This window comes from Marmota monax, unplaced genomic scaffold (genome assembly GCF_021218885.2).
Source record: "Marmota monax isolate L192 unplaced genomic scaffold, Marmota_monax_Labrador192_F-V1.1 WCK01_AAM20220418_F8-fsc00005, whole genome shotgun sequence".
NCBI classification, from domain to species: Eukaryota; Metazoa; Chordata; class Mammalia; order Rodentia; family Sciuridae; genus Marmota; species Marmota monax.
In genome coordinates, this window is record NW_026692254.1 from 22420885 (window position 1) to 22443681 (window position 22797).

The window sequence follows — 22797 nt, forward strand, 5'->3', positions numbered from 1 at the left end:
AGATCTCATTCCTCTCTATTACCATACCCCTCATGTCCTCAAACAAATCTCAAGAGCTAGGGAGTGGGGCACTTCCTACCTGAAGGAGCAACTCCCTGATGTGTGGCGACATTGTTGGTGGCTATTCTCCACTCCTTCCCCATGCTGATGGCCTGGATGGCCATCAGAGCTCTCCTTAGCTGGTCCTGGTTGTCCTTCACCTTCATCTCCATCTCTCTATTCCTCACCTCCTTGTTGGTGCTCCTGCAGCACCCAACACACACATCAGACTTCAATCTCTGTGCATGTGGGATGTGGCTTGGCACATCTGGAAAACTCCAAGTTGTCCTTCAAAGCCCAGTGCTCTAGACCAGCCTTTCCCAGCAGTCCTCTAAGACCCCTTGCAGAATGAAAACGGCTCCTCATTCCAACCTCCTTGTTTCCACCTGTTGCTAAGATGCAATACCACCGAATGAGTATGTCCTCCTCCTCTGTCCTGTCTTTGCTTCTTTTTGTGTTTCTCTGCCTAACACTTCTGATTCATGTCAGCACCTTGGGATGGCAACACAATGCTTGGAAATAAATAGAATATACTGACTAATATTTGCTAGGTCAATCATGGCTACATCTAAACTAAGTGTCCATTGATGCTGTAATTATAATTCTTCTCCACATTTCCTCAATCCTACTCTCTGGGGAAACAGACTTCTGTTTTTAGGGTCAGTTCCTGGGTCTCTCAGCTAAGGGTTTTTATTTTCATGTTGCGGGAGAGGGGCAGGCTTTCAAGCCATAAGAACTATGGGAGGGAACAGCTCAACCTGGGCAAGTGGAGGACAAACAGGGTGCAGATGGCAGGCAGGCTGAAAGAGAGAGGCCACCCGTGGCCTCCATTTCCCAGGTGCTGTACGGCCCTAGCCTAAGCCAGGTATCTCAGCAGGGAGTTCCTGCCACCTCCTCTGCCCAATTTGCTATGTACACATGCCAGGTTGCTGGGCTCACTCTGGGTTTTATTTCCAATTGATCGTTTACAGATGAAGCTTGTCTCTGCAGGAGGTAAACATTTTATTTCTATTCTACTTCTTTAGATGATGGAGAGGGACAATTTGCAGGCTTGCACTGGAGAAGGCCAAGCCTGCCTCTTGTCCTATAGGTAATTACCAGTACCTGATCCTCAGAGAGAGCGTCTGGTTGTGTCTCCATTTGGACGAAGCTGGCTGGATGTTGTGTTTAATGCTTTCATTACTTCTGTCAATGACAGCTGGAGATGAGGAGCCATTTATTACAACTTCGGCTCTGGAAAGAGGGAAAAAAAAATAAAGACGAAGGTAGACATGATCTGTTAGCATGCCAATGACAAGTCTAATAGTTTTGTTTTTGCACGAGCTTGAATGTAAACTTCAGAAGAGCAAAATTGCAGTTATTACCTGAGAAGCGAAGGAAGTCTATTTATCTTCTAGAATGCACAAACTCTCTCCCTCGGGTATAACCTACATACATTCTTAGAGACAGGAAGGGGGGTGATAATACTATTTTTCTACCCCTCCACCCTCAATGTTTCCTCCCAGTGAAACCTGGCAGTCACACCAGAATAGTAATGTTTCCTATTTAAGCTATTGGTAAGAAACTCCACAAGTAACAGTTCTATTAGCTGCAAAGCATCATACAATGGCTTGCAAACTCAATAAAGAGAAGACAAAAGCTTATGCCAGGACAAGGTCTCTGTAGACTGCGGCTTCTTCCTCCTCCCCCACATTCCCATCACTTTTGTTGACACAAGAAACATCTGCCGGTGACAGAGTTATTCATGCTGTGTCTCTCTGTCCTACTAGAATGCAAGCGGGGAATCTCTTGCACACATTCCTACATTCCCTCATGGTCTAACATAGCAGGTGCTCAATAAATAAGTGTTGAATTTGACTTTGAAATTGATCCTGGGGGAGCTTGGAGTGGATGAAGGAGCTGACTGGCTTTGTGTGCCTGGGATGGATCACAATTCTGGGTATAAACCATCTTTCCACCTGACTCAGTAACACCGGGCATTAGAGGACTCACTTGAATTCAGAGACTTGAAATCTATGCTAGTAGGTTTCTAAGAAACTAGGCTACAATTATATCTTTAAAGGCAGCACGAAAGCCAGGCTGCCTTCTGCTGTATGCACGCAGATGCATTTGGGTCACATCCGAAGTTCCTTTTGTCTGGGCTGACAGCAGGTCCTCCCAGTTAGAATGATAAGTGGATTTGTGATGCTGCATTCTGGGACTTTAAAGAGTCTAAACCAAACATCTCTGTCCTTTCCAAGTTAAAAGAGATGAAATCCTGTTATGAGCTCTAAACCCAATGTTTCCTTTTCCTTTTTTTGCAGGTAGAGGAGAAATCCATGTGGGGGTGTATATTGTCTCCCTCATTCCTCCCACTCACCCACCTCCATTCCTCAATACTCCTGTCTCCTCTGGATGCTACTACTCATCTCAGATCCAAATATATGTAACTTTGCAGAGGACAGACAATGAAAGGCAGGTGGACTTCTAGCATGCAGTCTTAAAGGAGTCTATAAGAGGAAACAGAAAAGCTGACCCTTTGGAATACTGACTATTTTCATGAAAGAAAGCAGAGTAGAGTGGAAGGATTTTGTAAGCTGTGTGACTATGGATAAATCGCTTTACCGCTCAGAGACATCGTTTCCCTATTTATGGAAGGAGAGTGTAGAAGAGGAAACTATCCAGCCCTGAGGTTTTAGAGCTCTAAAAGGACCACCGGTATTCCCTGCATGTACCACTGGCTGCTCTTTTATGAGGCTTCAGGAGGAACTGGTATGGCTGCATCCTTTTGGTCCTGCCTACTTCTGTGACCACAGGCAGGGGCAGTGACCTTGGGATTATGGGTTCAGCAGTTATATCCCAATACCCTAAGCTTTACCACAATTTACAGTAGTATAAGTGACAGAGATGCTGTAATGTTAGTGGTAAGGACTTGTTAGGACAAGCCTAAAGGGCTTGCTGATGCTCTCATAAGTGACCAGGGCCCAGCATCTCATGGCTTTAAGTAGATTCAGTCCTCGTGATGCTCCCCAGAAACTGGGGCATATTGCAGGGGCCCAGTGTTGCTCAGGAAAGAGGCACCTGCAGAGGTAGGCTATTGCAGAGGTTTGCAGAGGGGATCTGCTCAGAGACTTCCAGAAGGGCTTTTCAGACGTATTTGAGACACAAGGTGGTGAAAGCAGGAAAGGGGAAGAGATAAATGCTGCCCTGGAGAGCAGCCAAATCCTGTTTCTGTCCCTACTTTCTACTGTAACCTTGGATGGGACCTCGCATTGCTGCAAAATCTTACTGGACTTACTGGACCCTAGCTCTGTTGCTACCTGGCTGGAGGATGTGGGAAAGTCACTTTGGGTTTCTGGCCTCTGCCTTGTTATCTGTCTCACAAGGTATGGATCAGATATCCCCAGGGACTGCCTCTATGAGGAGGTCTTCTCGCGTGTTCTGTGTCATACAAACACAGCTGGACTGCAGAGCTGAAATATCCCACTTTAGTGAATGTGCCCTCCTGTTCTCAGTGCTCTCCCTGATCCCCTATGTGGCACCTGGGGTATGTTTCAGCCTTAAGCTGTGTCACTTCCCAACTCCCAAAACACACCCTGAGTCACCATTTTCTCATACCACAAACACACCCACAGTGATAATAACAAGCGTCATTGGAGTATCTTCATAAACTCTTACATTCAATAGTTCTAATCCCTCCAAGGATGTATTGCATTCTTATTCTGTTTGCATGGCAAGCTGAGGTGCAGAAGGTGACACTACCTACCTGGGGCCCTAGCTAGCAAACTCAGGAGCTGAATCCAGGGCTACCTGGCTTCCCAAGACAGTTCCCACCTCTTCCACTCAATAAGCCCAAACCTCCGCAAGTTACCATGGGGGCTCGGCCTTGAGGGGAAGGATCTTGTTTCTCCCAAAGGGGGTATCTTTCCACAGTGGAACAGAGAGGAATTTAGGCACACATGGCCTTGCCCTTTATTTCTGTAATATTTGCATGGTAGCTTCAAGTGGTCAAGAGGTCACTGGAGATCTAGAAGCAACGATGTCAAGGACAAAAGGGGCAGTTTCTGAAGTCAGTCACACAGAGTCAGGGACAGATGTACTTGACAGGTCTCTTAAGGTCAAAAGACCCAGGAAAAAATATGGAAAGGCAAATAACAAACTTGTCTTCTGAATAACATGAACTCTCATTCCCAGCATGAACAAAATAAGACATTTAGAAGCAAGACAAAAACTTCAGTTCGAGCAGTGGCCTTTGTTTATGTCAAGTATCTTGGCACTTCCTCCATTGCTCCTTCAGCTTGGGCTTCTGAGACTGAAGGTCAGAGGTATGGGGCACTTGTCATTGGTGGAGAAGGGGACTTAGAAGCACAGTGCAATCACAGCCAGTGGCAATCCTGGGTCTGCTGGCTTGCAAATTATCTGCATGCTCCCCTGAGTCAGTCTGTGCCCTAGTCAAGCTCTGTCCCCAAGGCTTCCAATGTAGCATCATCACATCACATAAAATAATAAAGCTCTTTCAGAATTCAGAGTGCACCTTAAATGATCAGGGTTAACATTACTGAGTTGACTCCCTACATATTTTAAGGGGTCTCAGCAAAGTTCTTGAATGTATTATTTCCATCTTAACCTCCTGAACAAGCCATCTACCACAATAAAACTGGGTTAAAGTCCTGGTTTCCTTCAGGGTCTCCACCGCTCAGCAAAAATGCAAGTTTCAAGTAAGTTCATTGGTGGCCCAAGCTCTACAAAGTAGGTAGGCTCTTCTCCAGAAAGTAACTCTTAGCCATCTGCATTTCCATCTCTACAGCCTCTGGACCTTAGACCATTTCATGTGATCTTTCATCGACAGCTTCCCCCCAAAAGTGATTAGGGAAATGCAAAACCAAAGTGAAATGAAACAGATCTATTTGCTAAGTAAGAAGGGCACCATCCAGCAAAGAGGAGAAGCAGATTAATAGCTGCCTTACAGCAAAAACAAATGAACACAAAATCTAATTTACAAACCTATTAGATTTGCTATGTAAGCTGTTCACAGCTGATCTGACTGTACCTCTGCCTCCAGAATTCCTGCAAGACAAAGGAAATGCATTATTTATAAACCCAGTTCTTCCTTGAAAAGCCCTCTTCAATCACCAGGAGACCCCACAGCTCACCTGGAGGGCTACAGAGGGAGAACGAGATCTCACTCCGGACTCTCCAGAATGGGCAACATCCTGGTCCCAGCCATAGCCCAGGGGGTGGGCCTCCCAGCTCCTCCCCTGCTTCCCATTTGAACCCTTAGAATTAGCACCAAAGTTCTCATTTGAGATTCCCATTTGAGTCTGGAAATAAACCCCATTGGAGTTGGTCTCCCCTGGTTAATCACACAGGACAGCAGGATTCAGCATGACTCAGTGTCTGTTTTAACATGACTTAGCCTTTGCTCTTGCATGGTGCAGCCTCTATTCTAGCACTACTAAGCACGCTTCAACACCCGCTTTAACTTGACTCTACATCTGTTTTGGCATGACTCAGCTCCTGCCCACTGTTGCTTTCATTCATATGTGGTAAGATGTCTACCACAAATGCCATAACTTTATTCTCTTTTATTGCTGAGTAATATTCCATTGTGTATATATGCCACATTTTTTTTTATCCATTCCTCTACTGAAGGGCATCTAGGTTGGTTCCACAGTTTAGCTACTGTGAATTGTGCTGCTATAAACATTTATGTGGCTGTGTCCCTGTAGTATGCTATTTTTAAGTCCTTTGGGTACAGACCAAGGGGTGGGATAACTGGGTCAAACGGTGGCTCCATTCCCAATTTTCCAAGGAATCTCCATACTGCTTTCCACATTGGCTGCACCAATTTGCAGTCCCACCAGCAATGTTTGAGTATACCTTTTTTTCCCCACATCCTCACCAACACTTATTGTTGTTTGTCTTCATAATAGCTGCCATCCTGACTGGAGTGAGATGACATCTTAGAGCAGTTTTGATGTGCATTTCTCTAATTGCTAGAGATTATGAACATTTTTTCATATATTTGTTGATTGATTGAATATCCTTTTCTGAGAAGTGTCTGTTCAGGTCCTTGGCCCATTTATTGATTGGGTTTTTTTTTTTTGGTGCTTAGCTTTTTGAGTTCTTTATATAACCTAGAGATTAGTGATCTATCTGATGTGTGAGGAGTAAAAATTTGTTCCCAAGATGTAGGCTTGGTGACTGACTCATAGTGGGGTAGGGAGGGGAAGCATGGGAGGAATAGATGAACTCTAGATAGGGAAGAGGGGTGGGAGGGGAAGAGAAGAGACAAGGGGTTAGCAATGATGGTGGAATGTGATGGACATCATTATTCAAAATACATGTATGAAGACATGAGTTGGTGTGAACATACTTTATATACAAACAGAGATATGAAAAATTGTGCTCTATATGTGTAATAAGAATTATAATGCATTCTGCTGTTATGTATTTAAAAACAGAATCAATTAAAAAAAGAAATAAGATTTCTAGAAAGGCTTTCTGATATGCAAGAAGGAATGGTGAGTGAAATATTGAGAAGTGTGTGAGTAAATAAAAATAGTGTTGACTAATAAAAAAAAAAGATGTCTACCACATTCTCTCCGAACCTGAGACACCAGAACTTCAACAGAGGCAGCAAGATTAACTCAACAGTTTAAAGATTAACTCAATAACCAACTGTGACAACAATTTGTTTTGTGGTAGCCGGATAAATAATGTTAATGGTGTCACCTTGCAAGGGGTTGGGGGCAGGAGGAAGGTGGGGAGGGAGTCCTTTATTATTTCCTTTGGTGGAGAAGGTTTTGGAGGAAAAGTGTTCTAAGGCCCTTTCCAGTCCCACCTTCTATTTAACTCTGACAAATTCCATTGCCTGACACACAGTTTCATCACCACACTTTGCTATCATACAGGTGCAGGGCAGATGAATGTGCATGTCCCTGGGACCCCACTTTGTGTCCCACATGTACTTTAGAAAAGTTGTACGTAAGACTAATTATTTTTAATAATTAAAAAACATTTCCCACCAATTTACAGAGTGTGTGGTTTGGGAAATACTTTGTAGTTCTCTCATTTTTTTAAAGGTCTATTTAGCCTTTCAAGCAAGGTATTGATGTGATCCAAAGAAACAATTACAATCCTTCGGAAGCCATGCATTTGTAGGAACTCTATGATTAAATGAGAATTTTTTGGGGCAAAGTTAAGGTCTAGCTACACTGATTTTGAGTCTGGATTTTTCTAGCTGTTTTCCTTAGAATTAGGGTACTTATGTATATGTCTCTCTCTCTCTCTCTCTCTCTCTCTCTCTCTCTCTCTCTCTCTCTGTGTGTGTGTGTGTGTGTGTTTACATATGCATGTATTTTCTAGATATATTGAAATGTCTTTTATACATTATTTGGCAACAGGCAATATCCTCCCATTTCACAGTCAGATTCTGGACAACAGGACAGGACTCACCAGTGTCTTATTCTGGTATCCCTTTAGGTTTTAAATTTTATCCCTCCAAATCTAGTTCTCAAAGACACAGTACCATTTTAATTTAACAGCTGCTACTCAGTTGATCTCTCTTCGTTTTCCATTGGGAGGCAGAGCTCTTGTACTGTCCAGTTGGAGTCTGGGAATGCTCAGCCAGTTCTGGTCCTTGTAACCAGAGTCCACTCAGCTTTGCTGGGTGTGCTGCCCCACAGGTCATCATCCTTTCACACCCAGCCCCCCAACCCCAGCCCTCAAAATCAGCCCTCCTTGTGGAGATAACCTGCTAGGTCAGATATCAAGCTGAGTATAATAATTAAAAGCACAGTAATAGCCAAGTCTAATGAAAGGTTAACGAGGCAAAAGAGATCACCCAGAAAAGCTACATTGAAGAATTGATGTGTGATTAAAAAAAAATCATTGTCAAAGAAAATTCTAATTACTGGTTTGGAGTAGCTGTTTAACAATCTGAGGTAAGATGGGAGGAAGTCAGTTTGTCCCCCTTCTCTAGACAGCATAACAAGCTTCAAAAGGAATTAGCCAATGTTTCCCAAACTTCAGTGATTCCCACATCCCCTTCACCAGCTTTCCCTATCTATCACCCACACATGTCAACTACTTAACTTTTAAAAAAGGCTCATCTTTAAAAACTTGCCCTTATCCTAAACAATTCCATCTGGGAAACACAGGTTTGACAACATCATGATTACATACCCATTTAAAAAACTCTCAAAACCATTAATTCAAAAATATTTACCATGGAATTCCTAAAATCATCTACATTATCACAAGGAGTACCAGGAGTACTTGCACACCCTCAGGGGAAGGACTGGATTAAACAGTTAAGTATTTAAAGGAGGCAAACCATAAGAAATTAATAGAAAAAGAAGGATAATACTTATCGAGTCTCTGATGAAGGTTGACGAATGTATGTGAAAGACTTTTCTTTTTTTAATTCAGAAGGATACAAAGAAATCATAGAGAATGCAGACAGATCTGATTTCATAAAAACCTAAAACTGCTTATACAAAAAGCAAACCTCAACAAGCCCAGCTCGGTGATTCTTCCCAAATCTAGGAGTGCTCCAGGTGAGGCCAACACTGCTCCCAACTGAATTTTTAAAAATCATTCATTTTATAAAAATTTCTTGATGAATACACCATTTGGGACTCTAACAAAGCTGGACATATACAGATTTTGCTCTCATGCAGTACAGCTTTAAGAGATAATACAAAGATCCATTCTTCTTGTTTTTGAGTCAGTTCCCCATTTGGCCTCACTAAGGTATAATCGACAAATCGAAATTAAATATACAGTCAGCCCTCCAAATCCATGGCTACAACCAACTTCACATAAAAAAATTTTTTTTAAATTGCTTCTGTACTGAACACGTACAGACTTTTTTCTTGTCATTATTCCCTAAATAATACAACATAACAACTACTAACATAACATTTCCATTAGATTAGGTATTCAAAGTGGAGATGACCTCAAGTATTTCAAAGGATGTGTGTAGGTTATATGCAAATACTGCACCATTTTATGCAAGGGACTTGAGCATCCCTGGATTTTTGTGTCTGCAGGGGGTCCTGCAATCAATCACCCACAGATACTAAGGACTCCCTGCATTTATGATTTACAATGTGATGTTTTGATATATGTATACGTTGTGAAATGATTAAATTAAACTAATTAACATATCCATCATCTGACTTGTCATTCTTTTTTTTTTTTTTTAGTGTGGTGAGAACACCGAAGATCCACCTGGTTGCATGTCTCAAGTATACAATACAGTGTTATTCGCTTTGGTCACCATATTGTACACAAGATCTCCAGAACTTATTCGTCCTGAAACTGAAATTTTGTACTCTTGGACCAACATTTCCCCTCCCCTGCCCCAAGCCCCTGACACCCAAGTTTAGAGGAACCAAATGCCCTGCTAACACCTGGCTCCTCTCTTTCTCTTTTCCTGCCTCTAGGCCAGGCCCTGAGGAACACTGAAGCCTGCTGACTTGGGCATCACAAATCCCTATATTTTTTATGTCCTATATTTTCACCAGTGCAGGGGTTTCCAACTTTACCTCTATCAATATTTGGGTCAGGGTATTTCTTTTTTGGTGGGGTTAGGACTGAGGGTGCTATCTGTGTGCTGTACGATACTCGGAAGCATCCCGCCTCATCCACTGAGTACCACGGGCAGCCCACAGTGTGACGATGAAAATTATCTCCATACATCACCAGTGTCCCCTGGGACAGTGGGGAAATGGCCTTCAATTGAGGACCTTTCCTCTGACTTTTTTTTTTCATCTGGTGACTCTCAGAAGCCAGATCCCCCATTCCACCCTGCTGTCCAGCTTATCCATAGCACCATTCCGTGCTGACCCCCAAACCCAGCCCCTGCACCTCCCTAACAATCACCCTGAGTTTCAGTTTTCAGCTACTTTTCCCTTCTCCTCCCAGAGCACTCCACTCTGTTACAGCATTTGTCACCTTGTTTTCATATTTAACTATTTCACAACCCACAGATTTAAAGAAATCCTGTCATTTACACAGTCTAAATGCCTCCTCTTACGGTTGAGAGAGTACGGATTGAGGCCTGGGTTTGTATGCCAGAGTCAGCTGCCTGGGTTGCTCCACCCACAGGGTAACTGCTGACAGTAGGATTCACTATTTCTCTTATTTTTTGTGTTCTGATGCATTGACATCTGGGGCTTTGCTGACCCTGGAGGGATTGCTAGGGTTAGCCTAAACAATAAAGGACTGGCCTGGGAGTGTGTCTTTCCAATACAAATCTGCCAAGCCACAGCCCATAACCCCACCAACTCATTTATTGGGCTGTCTCTCAGCACCACTATTCTCCTTCTTTAGTCACCATAAGGCAAGATTCCAGGCAACGAGGGACAGCCCCCACACCCCAGAACCCATTATTCCAACTAGCCAAACCTAAGTCTGCTTACCCTGCCTTGCCCGTTTCTTCCTATGGAAACCTCAGTAAAGGCTCCTGTCAGTTTTCCCCTCTCCCTCTGCCTCCTGGTCTACCCTGACTTGGTATGCTGAACCCCTCCTCCTGGGGTCCGGGAGTACAACAAACCATTTTTTTTTCAATGGCAGTCATCTCTTGATCTATTGGCCTTCCCACACCTAAATAATAATGAAATCTATACTAAAACGGGGCAGGACCCTGTCTTGTTCACTTTTGTAGCTTTGCACAATGCACATGACCTGGCCCAACTGGGGATCTGTGGATCCAGTTGAACTTCAACCTTAAATGAAGGCTTTCTGGAGTCTTCCCTGAAGTTAGCATCCCTGTTCCTGTATGTTCATGAAGTCTGTGCCGTGATCATGGGATGGGGAAGACCATCTTTCAAAGAAAGACTGCAGAAGTTTGGCTCTAGAATGAATCACATGACTTGACAAGGGATTTGTTTTTTTTTTACTAATTAGATTTTGTCTCAAATGTTATTAAAATAAGCTGCTACCTGCTTGGTTGAGTGACAGAAGATGATCAGGTGAGAAAAATTTGCTAAAGATAATTCGCAAAGTGCTGAAATCATACAAACACAGATGCTTAGATCATCCAAATGAGAAAATATATGGGAAGGCATTTTTCACACTATAAAGAACTCCATAAAACAAGGTCTAATATTAGTAATAACAACTGTCCATTTGACCCTTCTACAATATTTCCAGCCATAGTGATGACAGAGGTTGACCACTTTAAAGGTCTCCATTTTATAAAGTCAATTTCTTTCCTATCACAGACATGATAGTCCTTCCTAGTAGAGTGTATACTGTAAACTAAGGCAATAAATAAGAACAGTATGATAGCAAAACATAACACCATGCGCAGTTGGATCTGTTTTTTGTGAAAAGCAATTAGCAAACCTGAAAACTGGTTAGCTCTTCATCCGAGCCCAACTGGTTTTTTAAATTCTTATTTTGCCTGTTACTATTTTAATTGACAAATTCTAAGTGTATGCATTTGTGGGGTACAATGTGTTTTTCTCATCCAGTCCACCACGCACAATTGTGTGCAGTCAAGGTAAAGCGCACCGTCTCTCTGTGTTAAGAGTTCCCCACGTTTGCAGTCTCTCACTGGAGAATCAGGCTCAGAAAATGCACTTTCAGGAGCTGACAGCTTTAATTAAGAGTCTGGACCCAACTTAAACACTTGATTAGTCTTGAGAGTAGGAGATTAAACCAAAGCACAATTCATGGATTTGCAGATGGTTCTTCCTTCACATTTTTTGGAAGATACTGAATGCTTTTTTTCTAATTTGCGCATAAAAACCACTGCCTGCAGAGACACCAGAAACACTATAAGTATATGGCCCCATGGACATGTGGTAGGGAGAAAAGTAGGAAAAAGGATGATTTGGAGTGAATCTCATGAACTGAGCTAGGGTTAGGAGTTTTATTTTGTTTCAAAGGGTTTGTCCCCCAATTTTTTATTGTGGTAAAATACACACAAAATTTACCATTGTAGCTTTTTTTTTCAGTAATTACTGGGGGATTGAACCCAGGGGTGCTTTACCACTGAGCTACATCCCCAGCCCTTTTAAACTTTGAGACAACGGTCTCACTAAGTTGCTGAGGTTTTTGCTAAATTGCCAAGGCTGACCTTGAACTTGTGATCCTTCGGCTTCACCAACCTGAGCTGCTGGGATTACAGGCATGCACCCACATGGCTGGCTCTATTCTAAACATTTTTTAAGTGTGCAGTTCAGTGGTATAAATATATTCATATTGTGCAGAAATTACCATGATCCCTCTCCAGAACTTTTTCATCATCCAAACAGAAACTCTGAACTCATCAAGCAACTCCCTGCCTTGTTACCTCAATTTCATTCTCTCTTTACCTTTATGAATTTGCTTATTCGAGATTTTTTTTGGGGGGGTACCAGGGATTGCACTCAGGGGCACTCAAGCACTGAGCCACATCCCCAGCCCAATTTTTGTATTTTATTAGAGACAGGGACTCACTGAATTACTTAGCGCCTTGCCTTTGCTGAGGCTGGCTTTGAACTTGCTTTGAACTTTGATAACTCCTATCTCAGCCTGGGATTACAGGTGTGCATCACCACACCCGGCCTTATTCTAGATATTTTACATGGGTAGAATCACACAGTATTTGTTCCTTTGCATCTGGCTTCTTTCATTTAATGTCACGTTTTCAAGTTCATTCACATAGCTTGGATCAGAAGGCTGGCATTTGATGAGACAGGTGTAAGAGGCAGAACATCATGTTCTTTGGAGGGAAAAGCACTCCCTACTCCCTGCAGGTTGGTGTCCAGAGCTAAGGACCTGTGATTTGAAGGGAGAAGAGGGCCCAATATTTGACCAGTATGTGGTGGCTCAGGGGATCCTTGCCGAGAGCTCATCTGGCTAGAAGCTTTCTCAATTTGTTGCCAGCAAATTGAGCTCCGCTGCCCATCTCCTCCTCTCTTTGAGGAGTTGCCTGTACTTGCTCAGATGAGCACGAGGCCTCATCCTTGAGTGACCCAGTGTGGGTCCTCACTAGGAGACTGGCAATGATAATTTCACCACCTACTGTGAGTGAGAGGCAGTTGGCATGAGTCCTCCCCTGTAATCTTTGCAGTTCCTTCTGGGTTGGTCCCAGTGAGACAATTACTGACCTCATGGTATGATCAGCACTAATGGAGACTTTCTTCTAAACCTCCCAGTCATCCTGGCGCAAGGAATTTTCGATGGTTACTGCTGGGTAGTCCTTGATGGAAGCCTTGCATTTTTCTACCAGGTGGGCTATGGTGATGTGATTGCTGGGGTGATTTGGAGACTTGAAGTCCAAGGTCATATTTTCGAAAGACCTTGAGAAACTCTAAGAGCTGGAGGATTGTGCCCATGCTGTTCACCACCTTAAGTGTAGCTGTCCTTGCCAATCACATTCCATGGCACCTCTAAGACTCTGCATCTTCTAGGGAGGAGTTGGCTAACTTTTCTTCTAAAGAGCCAAACAATAAGTATTTTAGGCTTCTATAAAGCCAAGAGGAAAAACTGAAGATATTATGCATGTCCTTAAGTAATAAGAGAGAAACATTTCTACAAATGTTTTATTGATGATATTAAAAATATAATAATAATTCTATCTAATTTTTTTCATACATAAAAAATTTCATGAGGTTTATAATGAGAAGAATGCAATTTCTTTTTTGTGGGGTAAGATTTTGATAATTGGGGTTCTGAGTTGGTATTCCTGTCATGATGATGGAAATGTGGGCTCAATCTTCTGCTAAGCCTTCCTTTGATTCAGAGACACTGTTTATCTTCTCTCCTGTCAACTCTCTGGAACGTGTTATCCAAATATTTTTTGGAACTTATGTTCTACCTTTATGGTGTTGAGAACCTTTCATATGAGAAAGTAGATTAATAGAGCAAGCTCTGAGATAAGATGCTCTGAGTCTGAAATCTTCCCCAAATAATTACTAGTTGATAATCTTAGCTTATTACTTATCCTATCTGGATAAGCTTACATTTGTTTACTCCTCTATAGAATGAGTAATAGTATCAATTTCCTAGGGTTGTTGGAAAGACTACATGAGCGAATAAATGCAAAAATTTAGAACAGTTGGTTGTACCACATGTTGCAAATCACTAGATGTTAAAAGTTATTCTTTTTTTTTGCCTTGAGGACCACATGATAACAGGCAGGTGGCTGGGTGTGACCTTTGAGCTACAGAATGTTGCTTACCCCATTCTAGAATGTGAGGAGAAAGATGCCGCTTTGTGCTCCATAAAGAAGTCATGTTAGCCTTATTTTCCTTATGGTTAAGCATGGCTTTCCTAAAGTCTCAGCTCCAACAGGGAGGACCATGAGCTCCTGCCCTACCAGATCATCACCAGTATGAGAACCATCATGGAGAATATTGAAGGTTGGAACTCGATGGTCACTTCTGTATCGCCAGAGGACCCAACATGATAGCACAGGGGCCCCCCTTGCAATGGCCTCAGTTTTACAAGGAACAAGTGACACTTCTAGTATGTTTTTTGCACCAAATGTAGGCTTATTATCTGTGCTACCCAAGCCAATGCTTTCCTCCCTTTCCAAACATGCAACTTCTTGCCCATCAGGTTAGATCTATCAGATTTCCTGCCATGCACAAAAGAATTTAGGACACTTGTTCGTATATTGCAAGTCATATCCTGTGCGGATGCTCTTGAACCTCATCGATACTGAGGTACTGCTGGCCTTGGTGGCTCTGGAGATGAGTGTAGGTTTCAGCCTTGACAGTGGTGTCTCCATGAGAGTTGAAATCTCTGGCACTGGGAGGGTACTGCAGAGGCCAACAGGGAGTGTTAAGTCAGCAAGCTCATGCTGTCTTTCATATCCCTGAGCTCTCCTTATCGACTGCTCAGCACTTTTCTTGCTATCTTTTCTTTTTTCACTTAAATACTAGCTTCATTTGATTTGTCCATTTGCTTTGATTTTACCAAATTTTTGCTTGTTAATCAGCTTTCTTTGGTGTACAAAAAGGTGCCAGTTCACTCTTGGCTCTCTCCTTTGCTCAACTTCAGAAAACATCCCCTAGAACCTAGAGCTTTGATTATGTTCCAGTCAATTTTCCTAGTCTTTACATAAAAGTACTTACAGGCATCTGCACATCAAAATGCAAGTAAACAAGTCACTCAGATGCCAAGAATTTCCCACCATCCTTATTCCTGATCTTTCCTCTTTCTCATCATGAAACTGTGGATCACTTATAACCAGAGGGTCCACTATATATATATATATATATATATGTATATATGTATTTTATCCAAATGAGAACACTTTCAGAGTAAATGGAGGTATTGACCAGGGAAGATACATTAGCTGGCGCTATTAATTCACATAAGGCTTGTCCTCCGATTTACATTCCTGTCTCTTTTAAAGGAGACAGACTTTACATTACAGACATTGAAGATTATGCTGCATTCTAAAATCCCTACCATTCAAAAACCCAGAAACTGAAGCAGCTAAAACTCCAAGGTGATCCATATGTATGCTGTCGATTGAGCTGGAGCTGGTGAAAAGCTGGAAGAGAAGTCGACTTCTAAAGATGTTTGTGGCCATGGTGACTTTTCTTAGTCCTCCTGCTCTATGGTGAGCCAGGGCCTATTGTGTGTGTCCTGGTTTCCTGGTCCTCACCTGCAACAGGTGGTCCTTACCCTCAGCTACTACTGTCCCATGCATTCAGCTTCACCACCAACCACAGAGACTGCAACCAAGCATAGTCTGGGGTCCTGCTCATCCCAGTATTGCCACAAAGGCATATTTCCATATTTCCTGCACAGTCCATGTGCTCTAAAGAGTTACAAAATGAAGACATGCATCAAAAAAGTTGAAGGTGTCCCTCTTCTGTAGAAAGAGGATTCCATTTCTTGGAAGCATGCCTTAGAGGGGACTGAGGGAAAGCCTGCTGCTCCACCTGCAGCTCACCCACTCACATCCAGGCAATCTCCAGATTCAGGACCTTTGTACTAGCTGGTCCCTATCTGCATAATGTCTGTCCCTCAGGTAACCCCATGGAATGCTTTTCTTCCTACAAATCTCTGTGCAAATGTCACCTTTTGGCAGGGGGCGGGGCGGGCAGTTTTCAGAACCTCCATTTAAAATAGCCTCCATGTAGCCTGACCACTGTGGCTCTCCCCCTACCAGACTTCCAGCTTTAATCTTCTCATAACTATATTCATTTATTAAAGGCATTGTCAGACTCTGCCACTAGAATGTAAGCTTTATGATGAACACACGGACCTGTCTTTTGGCTGCCATCCCCAGTGTTGGGCACAGTATCTCTAGGGGTCAATAAATATTTGTTAATAGGACTCAGCCTCCCGCCTTTCTCTTGTTACAATGAAGACACCAGCTGTCCTCTTATCCAATGCAAGTGACTGCTTGTGTTCTGAATTATGTCCCGTCTTGCCTTTTGAGACTCTTATTATTGGCCACATTTTCTCTCTTCCATGTCTTCAACAGCTTTCTTTAGCTATGTAATAATTCTAATATCTACCCTGGGACTAATGTAACTTGGGCTACATTAGTAGGCTCCACACATTTCACATGAGTTCATTTGTACCTTGCAGTTGTCCTGAGGGGCAGGAATGATTATCCATTTCTACATATGAAGGAACTGAGGTTCAGGGCAGGTGAAAAATTTTCCTGGGCCCACAGAGCCACTGAAAAGGTCCACCAGGACTTGCACCTGGTAGGCTGACTGAAGAACTCAGATCTTAATTATTATGCCATGCTGCTGGCTCACATTCAGAGCATTTAAATATATGTTTGTTCAATATTATCTCAATTTTACGCAACAATAATAAATAATAATAATAAATACTATTCATAATACTAATATTATTAATTACTATTAATATTCCCCTCAGTTATCTCTCTCTCTCACCAGCACATTTGAAACATGTCTACACTGGTCATCTGTTTCTTCACTCCATCCTCTACTTGTTCCTCTCCAATCTGGTTTGTGTCCCCGTCACTCCGTCCAAGGAGCTCTCATATGACCACTCTGCAATGGCATTTCTCAGTTGCTATCTTATTTGAACCCCATCAGTGTTCAGCAATGGTGGCCACTTCCTTCTTCCTGGATCTGGGTCTGGTGTGTACCTTCTCCCTGGATCACCACGTGGCCCTGGGCAGAGCTTCTCCACTGTAAGACTAGAGAGGCAAACCCCTGGTGAGAACCCTGTGGAGGAGACCTGCTGTTGTGAAGAGACATGATGACAATCCCAAGTGAAAGGATGGGTTGAGTTTACAGGGAATCAAGATTCCTTCTGGCTCAGAAATCCATTATTTTAAATAATCTCTTTGAAACATTTTAAGGGTCCACTTACAATGACATAAAATACCTCCTTGATTCTTTTGGTTCCCCTCATGGAAGTTCCCACAATTAAAATCTTTATACTCACATCAATAAGATTTTGTTCAGTATTACCTTCTATATTTTTTTCTTTTAAAGTGATAGTTAAATAAAATTTCCAAGTAGAAAACATTGTCATAATTTTTTATTTATTTCCAAACTAAATTGTCTCCTTCCTGCCACCAAGGTTTACTTCCTGAGAGTGATGTCTAAATTATCCCAGGTGACAAGCCTTATTCCAGACAAGCATGTGAAGGAGAGGCAGATTCCAACAGACCAATTAAAATATCAATGACTACTTCATTTGCTTGAGCCCTACCATGTGGCAGGCACTGTGCCAGAGGGCTGATATATTAGTGTTCTTATTTCTTATTCTGTTTTATACACAAGACACTCAAAGCTCATAAAGGTTATGGAATTTTCCAGGGTCACCCCACAAGTAAACCCACAGAACAGGGATTCAGAGGGTGATCCAAAGGTGGCCAAACCTCGTGTGCCTGCAGAAGGCTGTCCCTGCACCTGCCTTTAACCTATGGCAGTTAAGAATTTAATAGACAGTAAAGGGCATACCAAACAATCAGGAGAAAGCAAAGGTTACTCAACAAATAAGTTGTGAGACAGTTGGTTAGCTAATTGAGAAAATATTCAAGTTAGACTCTCTAAGTACATCACACCAATAAGGTTAAAACATGGCCCAGACATTAAAAGCTATACTTTGGAACAGTTTCATATGGAAATGCACTGAATCTTCCATTGCCCAGTTATTTAGTCTCCATTAATGACAGTCACTGGGCCTCTTGCTGCATATGCAGCATTAACCTCGACTGTCATTTTCCCCTTTTTTATTGTAGAAGAAGTATACTGCCACAAAACCTTAACTGAAAGGTTGGCAGCCCTGAGAACGTCTCATTTCATTCATGTTGTCTAGTATGGATAAATCCATGCTCTTTCAAGAGATACAGAATGCCTGTCCAACATGACATGCTCTGCTCTTGAACCTGCCTGGCGGGGACTTGAAAGGCCTCTGCATTCAACCTTGCTTTCTTCCTTCCTTTTTGTTCCCTTCTTGATGGACCTGCATTCAGACACAGCATCCCTATTAACGTCAGCTGCAGTCTTTCATGAGAAAATTCCTGGAGGGTACCTGGGCTGGAGAAAACTTTGAAGTTGCTTTTCTTCTGTGTGTTTGATGTGTCTCCTTCATGACCATGGCTGGTCATAGGGAAATGGCCACATGTTCTGCTCTGGTGGCCATTATGATCACTATTCAGGAAGACTCAGTGTCAGAAAAAAGGAGGATGGGCAGGACCATCAGTTAGGAGACTGGAGTTCTGGATCCTGATGGGCTCCTGTCTTGCTGCTCTGGACTTCTCTCAGTCTTGTAAATGGAGACTTTGCTGTAGGACTAAATTGAGATGCCCTAGACAGATGCCCTTATGGTTTGGCTATGAGGTGTCCCTCCAAAACTCCTGTGTTGATGAGGAATGTTCAGAGGTGAAATGACTGGACTGTGAAAGCTGCAATCTAATCAGTTCATCCCAGTTTGAGAAACTGTCTGGGTGGTACCTGCAGGCAAATGGGGCATGGCTGGAGAAGGTGGGTCACTTGAGCATGTCTTGGAAGAATGCATCTTTCCTGAGGTCCCTTCACCCTCCTCTTGTTAGAGTCTGTAAACAAGTCAGGATGGCGCCTGGCAAAATGCCAGAGGGAGTGGTTTGTGAAGTAATGCCAGCGAGCCATTAAGTGTGGAGATTTCTTATTGGTTGACTGATGTATCGAGTTTATGCAAATTAAGATAAGCTGTGTGGAATGTATAAATACCTCTGTTGTCCTACAATAAACGGCTCCTATTCCTGCTGTATCAATCTACACAAGTTGTTCGTCACCCCCCGGTTATTTTGCTGCAGCCGGACTGCGGCATCCTCTCCCTCCTTTCTGATCAGCCATGAACAGAGAAGCACTCCTGCACCATGCCTTTCCTCCATGATATTCTTTCTCACTCGGGGCCAATGGACTCAGCCAACCATGGACTGAACCTTTGAACCATGAGCAAAATAAACTTTCCCTCCTCTAAGTTGTTCTTCTCAGATATTTTGGTCACAGAGATACAAAGTTGAATAATACAGATGTGCATGTCATTTGCAGTGTTGTTGAAGGTGACACTATTGCCCAAACAAACCAGTTGCTGCCTGTGGAGCCTGACCAATCCTCTTGGAATAGCTGTCCCTAGGGAGGTTGCTTTTCAATAGTGCAGACATTTAGGGAGACATCAGAAGTCATGGAGGAAAGAAAATGGTGAGGGTTAACCTTGGTAAAACCATGCTTCCTGATGCTCTGCTGTTTTCTCAGATGATGTTCCGAGGACCCTGCCTAGAAGGGAGTCTGCCAAAGAATAACCTTGTGCATTTTATTTTCTTCACATGAGAGGCACATCTGAAAGTCACATGGTCGAGAGATAGGCCAGGCATGCCCACAGTCCACAAGGTTGTGCAGGACAAAACCCCAATGGGACCCTCATGTAGAGACCCTTGCAGTGGGGTCTGGTCCCTTCCTGAGCAGGTCCTACCACAGGCTGGCTTCAGGTCAAGTCTTTGCTCTGTCAATGAACTGAGTGAGACCCCCAAACGATCCTTTAAGCCATAGACTTCTTCCTCCTTCATCCTATAGTGACACTTTCTCCAGGTTTTCTTTGAACTTCTCTCTCCCCTTGTTCCCATCCTTTCCCCTGGATGTTGGGGTTGCTCCAAATGCTGCCTTATATGGTTGGGATGTTAAACCCCAACTTCCATTGTCCATCTATATGCTGGTGGCTCTCTGATTCACCCCTGCATACCTCATTCCTAACACCTGGCTATCTCCATATACCTCACACCATCTCTCTTTCCTGCTCTCACCTGGTGTTCTTGCAGAGAGTGGCATCCCAACTAGATCTTTCAGAAACAGGGCTCTGTCTATGCTCCCCTCTGCCCCTCAGCATGCTTCCCCTCTGAGGGTCCCCCACCTTCAGATTTGAGCTCATACACCTGAGGAGAGCAATTGCTGGTGTCCCCACTCCTCACCCTGGGTTGCCGCTGTGGCCTGCATCTTCTGCCCCTGAGCAGGGGCTGCTTGTCTGCCAGCCCCTCTGCAATGCAGAGTGAACATGACTCTCCCTCCTTTAAACTCTTCAATCTTCCCTCGTGGGTCCCCCTAGCTTTCAAAATCTAGTTCAGATTCCTCCTCAGAGCACAGAAGACCCTTTCTAAGTTGCCTGTCTGTCCTCATCATCTTCTTCTCCACCTGCTAACTCTGCAAAGCAACGAGCAGTTTCTGGAACATGAGTCAGTTTACAAGGTTGTGCCTTTGAATATCAAGTCCTCTCTTAGAAATTCCTTACTCTATTTTTCATTTAGTGAAGTAAGAGTTTATAAACAGCTAGCGTCAGGTCTTATCTGACCTAAAAATGTATTTGGGGGCTTACATTGTTTTAACCTTTTAAAAATCAGAGGTCACCTTAAAATACCTTAATTTCTGACTTCTTTTGAACAGTCAGAAAATCTAGCAACACTGAACCATAGTAATTGCTGGAGTTGAGAAGTGGCTGTGTCCTCTGGTTGACAGGTATATGCTGCATTTCCTACAGCCCACCCCACTCTTATTGCCTTATACTGAAATACTTATGTAAGTGGGCTTGCCTGGATCCTGAAGGCATCCGAGTTTGAGATTACTGGACTCATTCTTATCAAGCAGCAAAACTCAGCTCATGTCGCCTTCTGCATAAACATATCTGGCTCAGGAGCCTCTCCCCTGTGAGGTTCAGGCAGGACTGAGGATGCAACAAGGATGCTAGTTTCTTGTTCCTTCTCAGTGATGAGAGGCTTACTAATAAAATCAAGCACATGCAGAAGGCAGTACACCCAGGGACACAGTCAATTTTCCTGTAATGTCAGAAAATAAAAGTGCTGGAAAAGAAAATTCAGGAGTTTTGTGCTTCCTAAGAGACCTCTCTTTAGTTGGACTTTCCAATTAACCAACTGATAGTACAGGAAAAGGAAGGCAGTCCGACTCGGGAAGGATGCTTCTTTGCAGGTGTCAGTCATCCACCTCACCTCTCCCATTCCATGTTCTGTAAAATTCTGAGGCTCTGGGAGGAACTGGGGTTGGAAAGGGCTTCTGATCTTAGGATCCTCACTGTGAGCTGCTTCCTGTTTGCCTTGGGGGGAACTCAGTGTAGAAATAAATGAACTCCAGTCATGTCTATTAAGGGCATGAAAAATGACTTCACCCAACAAACGTCACTATAGCTTGCAGCAGCAGGTAGGATGGGGAGGGGACTGGCACAGAGAGAATGGGGACTCCTAAGCCTGTGGGCAGGTTGATGCTAGACTCACAAGTCTGAGTGAGGACTTAAGGAAGACTTTGCTTGGTTGTACAAAGCCAAGAAAGGAACGGTCATAGGGTTCCCACCACCTGAATCCTTACCTGGGGCAGTTGTCATGGGTTTCCTCCTCCGCCCCCCTTCACAGCATTCTTATTCCTCCTATTCCAGTGAGACAGGTTAAATATATCCAAGGATTTTTAGCAAGGAGGACTCTGGAGGCAGAATCGGAACTTGGCTGTCTGACAGACTGTCTCCAAATGGTGAACTAGGTCAAAGGTGGTGGTGGCGGGATCATCAGAACCAGAACTGGGTCAAAACTGAGACGGTGTGAGAAGCAGACTGAGAAGTCAGAGGGCAGAGCCAGCTTATGTCACTTCACCTGACTCCATACAGATGCCAGAAGCCAAAGTTAAGCCACGTCAAGGCAAGGTGCGTGTGTAAGAACCAGGGGTTGTCCCCTCTGACTTGATTCCTGTGCCCTCCTTCTTGGGGGTTCTGGACTATGCTTTGAATATTTCCAGCAGATTCTGACAGGATTTTCAAACTGTGCAGAAGGCTGGGAGGCTGGTTCCTGTTCTAAATATCCACAGGTGAGAGGTACAAAGGTGGAATGAACAGGTAGTCCCTGTTTCCTCTGCTTTTCCTGTTGCCCTGAGTATCGGCACAGATCCCCCTGGTGGACTGGGCCTGAAGGGGGTATCAAAGTCAGAGGCCTTATTTTAGTCAGCTTTTCAGCCACTGTGACCAAAAGACCTGAAAAGAACAATTTTAGAGGAGAAAAGGTTTATTTGGGGCTCATGGTTTCAGAGGTCTCAGTCCAAAGACAACCAATTCCGTTGCTCTGTGCCTTAGGTGAGGGAGAACATCATGGCAGAAGAGTGTGGTAGAGGAAAGTGCTCAGGACACGGCACCAGGAAACTCAGCTCCCAAAATACACACTCCAAAGGCATGCCCCCAATGAACTACCTCCTCCAGCCACATCCTACCTGCCTACAGTAACCGCCTATTAGGGAATTAATGCTCTGATTATATTAAGGCTCTCATAACCCAATGATTTCACCTCTAATTTCCTTGCAT

At 43.4% G+C, this 22797-nt stretch overlaps 1 protein-coding gene and 1 non-coding gene across 2 annotated transcripts in view; both read right to left on the bottom strand.

Moving 5' to 3' along the window:
• The window catches only part of St8sia2 (ST8 alpha-N-acetyl-neuraminide alpha-2,8-sialyltransferase 2), a 67766-nt gene that overhangs the window by 26953 nt on the left and 18016 nt on the right, over positions 1-22797 (bottom strand). Inside the window, exons 2-3 of the mRNA XM_046439019.2 lie at positions 5023-5085; positions 1144-1272 (exon numbers count right to left, since the gene is read on the bottom strand). Of these exons, the coding sequence (XP_046294975.1) occupies positions 1144-1272; positions 5023-5085 (192 nt within the window). The remainder of the gene's footprint in view (positions 1-1143; positions 1273-5022; positions 5086-22797) is intronic.
• LOC124089632 (small nucleolar RNA U109) lies at positions 18204-18342 on the bottom strand. The gene has a single exon (XR_006850817.1). It is a non-coding gene; the product is annotated as a small nucleolar RNA U109 (small nucleolar RNA).